This window comes from Seriola dumerili, unplaced genomic scaffold (assembly GCF_002260705.1).
Source record: "Seriola dumerili isolate Sdu_G_001 unplaced genomic scaffold, Sdu_1.0 BDQW01000066.1, whole genome shotgun sequence".
In the NCBI taxonomy this organism is placed as follows: Eukaryota; Metazoa; Chordata; class Actinopteri; order Carangiformes; family Carangidae; genus Seriola; species Seriola dumerili.
In genome coordinates, this window is record NW_019174321.1 from 4272865 (window position 1) to 4279434 (window position 6570).

The 6570-nt window shown below is 35.8% G+C and overlaps 1 protein-coding gene across 1 annotated transcript in view; it reads left to right on the forward strand.

Annotated features, from left to right (window-relative positions):
• LOC111219353 (synaptonemal complex protein 1-like) overlaps positions 1-6570 on the forward strand; it is a 17012-nt gene continuing 10442 nt past the window's right edge. Inside the window, exons 1-8 of the mRNA XM_022741987.1 lie at positions 1-27; positions 125-223; positions 1539-1612; positions 4570-4699; positions 5837-5921; positions 6022-6065; positions 6180-6344; positions 6488-6555. Coding sequence (XP_022597708.1) covers positions 1-27; positions 125-223; positions 1539-1612; positions 4570-4699; positions 5837-5921; positions 6022-6065; positions 6180-6344; positions 6488-6555 — 692 coding nt within the window. The remainder of the gene's footprint in view (positions 28-124; positions 224-1538; positions 1613-4569; positions 4700-5836; positions 5922-6021; positions 6066-6179; positions 6345-6487; positions 6556-6570) is intronic.

Genomic DNA, 6570 nt, shown 5'->3' on the forward strand with positions numbered 1-6570 from the left:
ATGGTTTGCACTGATGAGAAACACAAGGTAAGGTCAATTATAAAAGTATAAGTTCTGGTCCAAAAATGGCTCTTGTACGTATGAGTGTCAGTCCAGAAAGAACTTGACCTTGTCTTTTTACTAGAGCCAGTATGACCGGATCGTTGAAGAAAAGGATGCAGAGGCGTTGGATGAGAACAAGAATGAAAGAGAGGAGGCTGTGGTCACCAGAGGGAATCACCTGGTATGAGGCAAAAAAAATTATAAATTAAAGATTATCAACTATCTATTACCTGTTTTGTAGATAAGAATCAGTTATATCCTAATATTCTGATCAAATTCCCTTAAAATCATGGAGTTTGGAATCCTTTCAAAACATAAGACTGGGAAATGAGCAGTTGTAAGAAACAGCTTGAGACTGAAACCAACAAAGAAGTATTGCCCCAGTTAGAATCCATTATAGTTTTTAATTTTTGCCTTTTTACTGGGGAAACAGAGGATCTGCTTTAACTTTGAGAGACCAGTTTTGATGCCTGGATAATGTGATTTTTCTTTTTTTCTTTTGGAGAAACACCTTTTCGTTGCTATTAGGAAAACCTGCAGAAGGAGCTAACTGATTTGAAGAAAGAAATGTCATCAACATGAAATCAACTCAGGGTGTCAGAAGCAGAGAACAAGCAGGGTACAAAGGTCAGTACATCTCAAATATGCTGCGAGTGACTATGACGTGTGTTTGTCATCATTTAACCAAGAAGTAATCTTCAATTCTAGTCACCTTGCCTCAAACTATAAACAAGGGACGGATGTTCAGAGACTCCAAAAGACAGTGCTTCAAAGAGACGCATATTTGAATTCTACCAAGACAAGGAAAACTCCTCCTACCTGGCAAAGATAATGGAAGTGCTTGCAGTTATGAAGAATGCTGGTGGGTTTTAATCTACTCAAATGTTTTTCAGGATAGGCACAAGTAAAGTTGGTCTCTATTTCAGCTTTATACTAATTGTTGAGATGAGTCGGAAAATAACTCATGTAAGCTGTCATACTAATTTGTCGCATTCTTCAAGTAATTATTAACTGGAAAGTTTGTTAAATTGGCCATTTCAGGCTCCCAGGAAAGTTTAAGTAAAATACTCTGGTATCACATGAATTCCGGCACCAATCATGTCTTTTATGGTTCAGGGAATCTGACAACTGGAATCCTCAGAGAAGTCATGTGGAAAGACACCCAAACGACAAGGTAGAGTGACAGTTTAATCTGTTCATAAAGTAAATATGGCCAATGGATGAATTAAGACAACTAAATAATCTTTTGCTTAATCTTGTCTCTGTTTTACCTGTAGCATTCATTCTAAGTAAAACTGACCCTGACTTTGCTATCATTAGGATGCTCACACTGGAGACCTGAAAAACCCGAGTATGACAAGACAGGGTTTGGCGGAACATCAAAGATCAAAGTAATATACAGTATCATTCTGACATTTTTTCCGCCAAAATGAAATAAAAATATCGAATGGGCTTTTGAGCGTGACATTTACTCTTTTGATATTCCACTTTTGCAGTCCTACCGGATAAGCGAACCACCTTTCCCTGAGAGAAAGCAGCACCTGGGGAAGAGCCCTTTGAGTTTGACCCAGTCTGTGACAGCTTCTGATCAAAATGATCTATTTGGTGAAAGTGTTTTTTATTGGTGTCAGAGTTTATTGGTCAGAGTATACAGTATCATACAGCCTGGGTTGATTTTGGTGAATATTTAATAAATGTGATTTTTGTGCGAAGGATGACCAGAAGAGCTGATTTGGCCTTTCTATTTGTCTTCCTGACAGGACCTTCGAAAATGCCAACCACGCCTCAATTTTTCTGGGCTGCCGCACCCTTTAAACTCAACCACCATAAAAGGTAACACACCTCCATAGTGGGGTTAATGCCATTTAGATGATTATTTTATGCATGTTATGCACAGACCAAAGTTGAATAACCCTTAGTTTTTTAATTTATACTACATTCAACTTTTTATTCACGATCCCAACCCTTCCACTAATTCAACCAGGAGGCTTGTGAAGCTAGGCTGCAATGAAAGGTGAAGAAGGATGCTGGGTTGGACCCGCAGTGACACGCGTGAACAAAAAAAGAAGAAAAAACAATGAGAAGATCTTTGCATAAGTAGTGCTGTTACAGGTCAGATAAACCGTATTAGCAATATTACACAGGTTTAGGAGTTGATACTCAAGTAAACTTGATATCTTAACATACATAGATGGTTTTGTTAGGGATTAAATATAACATAATAATAATAGTAACAGGCAAATATATTTCTTTACATGCAGAGAAAATATTGTTATGGATCAGTTAAACAGTATTGTTTGTGACATGCAGATTTAGGTGTTCATGTTCTAGCTTTTAAGCAAGTTTGCTTGAGATTTGGAGATAGATTTTGAGTGAAGTTACCCTCCATGTTAAGTACTTTGCAATAAATTCTATTCTATGAAATAATTTATCTTTACTGATATACACATGAAATCTCTATTTTGAACAAGTTCATATTGTTGGTGTTGGGAAACAGTAGTTGTTATGTATTACTCTCTTAGTATATTTATCTATCCTAGAGTTGACAGTGAAATCAGTAAAAGTAATGTTCAAATTGATCTTTTTTGTTCCTTTTTGAATGTTCTTCCCATCATCATTTTCTCTTCCTCTCAGACATTAGCCTCTCATAAAGAGCTTAAATGTCAATGTGAAATTTCAGTCTTGAAATTGTATGAATTCGTGGATGAGGAAAAATGTCCGTGTCCATGTCTGTTATGTATTAAAGGTGACATCTCAAACTGTAGTTAACTGTCTGTCCTCAGTGAAGGAATTCAAGGTGAAATTGAGATTGGTCTTTTGGGGCTGTAGGTACATTATTATGATACACAAAGAAAATCATTTTAGTAATCAACGTCTACAGTCTATGTGCCACATTAGATCACATATAGTTGCTATTCTTAACAACGTATTAAGTCTTATATCTACATAAGGCCTTCATGGGGTGATTTAAGCACTTGGGTGGTTATGAGGTATTGGAACAGGTTCATGTTTGACTGTTCAGACTGTGACTCCATTAGTAAACTCCTGTACAACAACAGCTTCAAATCCTGTGATCCTTTTGTTATGCATAATGCATGTCACGTTCATAGACCACAGAATGTGTTAAATGGGTCCATATCTTTTTCCTTTCATGTTTAAGTAATGCTTTATTGATCAGTTTCTACTTGCATGGCCTGACTCTCAGTCCTTTATGAATTTATGATTCATTGATGAACCTGCAAAGCTTACAGAATTATTAATTTTTAAAAATTATATACTAGGACAGCCTTGCAACTTTATATCATGACATAATTTAATACAATATAAAATGTATTTATATATTATATTTTGTATTATTAATCTAAAAAGTAACTAAATATATCAAACAAATGTAGTGGAGTAAAAACTACAATATTTGGCTAACTAAAGTATAAAGTGAAATAGACCCAGTAAATAGAAGTAGTCCACCTGTCCAGTTTCCGATAATTGATGCAGTGTTACCTGTGACGTAGTACAAATTTGAAATAAACCGTTAACACCGGAGAATTGTTGCTCGTGTCGTCCCCAGGTTAAAAACCGTCAACAGTTAACGTTTTAACCAGTCGTACAAAATATTTCATAATTAAACTTTCCAGCAATAGGCAGGTAAGACTCGGCTGTTGTTTGCCAAAATAATAAAAAATAACAACAATTTTTTAACTTAATGTTTTATGTCTTGTTGCGTTTTTGTTAGTTTGGTCGGGATTAGCTAAATGTAGCTAACTAGCTAGCCAAGTAAACTATCATCAAGTGACACCCGTTAACTGCTAGATAAACGGAAGCCCTAGCAAGCTAATTAATCTAGCCAACGGCTAAGATGACGCCAGATCTTCGGATGTAATTAAATATTGTGAAGGCTATTTGATATTATCTGTTAAAAATGCTTTTCTCTTGATAAAGTCTAAGTTAGACTTGAACGCTTAACGTTAAATCTCAGTACGGTACCTCGGTGGTGGAAAGTAAGTAGCATGAAATGCATTTAACGTTATTCAAGAAATCTTACTGCAATTACAATTTTGAGGTACTTGTACTTGAGTATTTCCATTTGTCTTCTTTTACTCCTAGACTCATATACTCCACTATATTTCATAACGAAATATTATACTTTTTACTTATTGAACTGATGTAGTTATTTTAGGAATTAAAATTTTACATTTAAACGTATAATAAGCATATAAAACGCAGTTTAATGAGGTTAAACAGACGGCTCTCAATCTTTATGACTTTCAAAACAGTATCTATTGGGGGCCTCTTGTCATTGTTTAAATGTATCCACAGAGATATATCCACTTTAAAACTTCACAGGTGGCTTCACTAAAATAACCCTTGCCAAAAGTTGCCATTATCTGTCAATTTAATTTTAGAGAAACCCCTCACATTTGAGATTTGCTATACATTGATGTGTGAAGAATTATTTGTGCTTCTTCCACCACTGCTGTACTTAACATACGATAATAACAGCTGTATCTAACTCTCTGGTCTTTTCAGGATGGAGAGAAACCAAGGTTTTAACTTCAAGCTGTTGGTGCCCCCCAGGTTGAATAATGGACAGGTATGTGCTGTTAGACCTCAGGAAATTGTTGAGAGTTGTGGTGACTTCATGAATACATTTCAGCAGGTAAGTTAAATTAGCCAATAGTTAACCAAAAGTAATATATTAATGAACTAAAGCCAAAACACTTTAATACTAGCTCAGCACTGACACAGTNGGTTGGGATTAGCTGAATGTAGCTAACTAGCTAGCCAGGTAAGACATCATCAAGTAACACCGGTTAACTGCAAGATAAACGGAATCCCTAGCGAGCTAATTAATCTAGCCAACGGCATTTAAACGTATGATAAGCATATAAAACGCAGTTTAATGAGGTTATACAGACGGCTCTCAATCTTTATGACTTTAAAACAGTATCTATTGGGGGCTTCTTGTCATTGTTTAAATGTATCCACAGAGATATATCCACTCTAAACTTCACAGGTGGCTTCACTAAAACAACCCTTGCCAAAAGTTGCCATTATCTGTCAATTTAATTTTAGAGAAACCCCTCATATTTGAGATTTGCTTATACATTGATGCATCAGTATTTACAATCTAGTAAAGTCAAATATAATAAAAACACACAAACGACTTTTACTGTGGAGAAAGTATAATTTATGGAATATTCTGTACTTATGTACTTAAGTGGGACTTTGAATGACAAGGTTTCCTTGTAATGGAGTAGTTTGACATTTTTGTACTCTGCTACTACTACCACTTTTTCCTATGTGAAAAATTGTTTGTGTGCTTCTTCCACCACTGTTGTACTTAACATAAGATAATAACAGCTGTATCTAACTATCTGGTCTTTTCAGGATGGAGAGAAACCAAGGCTTTAACTTCAAGCTGTTGGTGCCCCCCAGGTTGAATAACGGACAGGTATGTGCTGTTAGACCTCAGGAAATTGTTGAGAGTTGTGGTGATTCATGAATACATTTCAGCAGGTAAGTTCAATTAGCCAATAGTTAACCAACAGTAATATATTAATGAACTGAAGCCAAAACACTTTAATACTAGCTCAGCACTGACACAGTCGTTCAGCACAATAATTAGTCAACTTTTTATCAGCAGTGAAAGTTTTAAACATACAGTTTGTGCACTTGTGATCATTGTTTTCCATGCTGTAAGCTGAAAGCATTAATGAATGGAGGCAGCTGTTGTCTAACAGGCAGTAATCATTAATGCCTGTGATGACTAAGTGTAATTGCTGTTTTCCCCTAGGGTTACAGTAGGTGTTTTGACAAAGGACAAAACATGCCTTTCCCAAATACAAGCCTGGTCACACCAACTAAACCAATCAGACAAGGTATTTTCTATTATGCAACACTGGCTACATACTTTCAACACAAAGAACTGGCAGTTATCATACATGTTATTATAAATTCATAATTGTCTCTCCTCCAAAGACTTTCCCAATATGAAAGTTGTGCCACCAATGGAAAAAGACGAGGTAATATTTTCATTGTACACAAATGTGAAGCATGAATAGAATATACTTGGCCTTTGCAATGTGTTTATTCTAAAGTACCTCAGTTTACTTCCCATCATTGTGACTATTCCCTAGAATAATTGCAATCCTGGACAGCTTTGTTCCAAGCTCTTTGAGGAAGTTGAGAAAATGAAGTGTTGGAAGGTCAAAGTTGACTCTGACACTGTGCAAAAGGAGAGAAGACTCCAAGAAAACAAAAGGACAATAGAAACTCAGCGCAAAGCCATTCAAGAGTTACAGGTGTGTAACTCGGTGACAAGTTTTCTTTGTCTTTTTCTGTCCCTCTCTAACCACATACAAAGATTATCGATAATCAAGGAACAGCATACTCTAACACTCTTTGATATTTATTGTTATCTGTCATGTGTGTTCTGTTTTTACAGTTTGGAAATGAAAATCTCAGCATAAAGCTGGAGGAACAAATAAGTGAAAATGAGGATTTGAGGAACAAGTAAGGGTTTTTTTT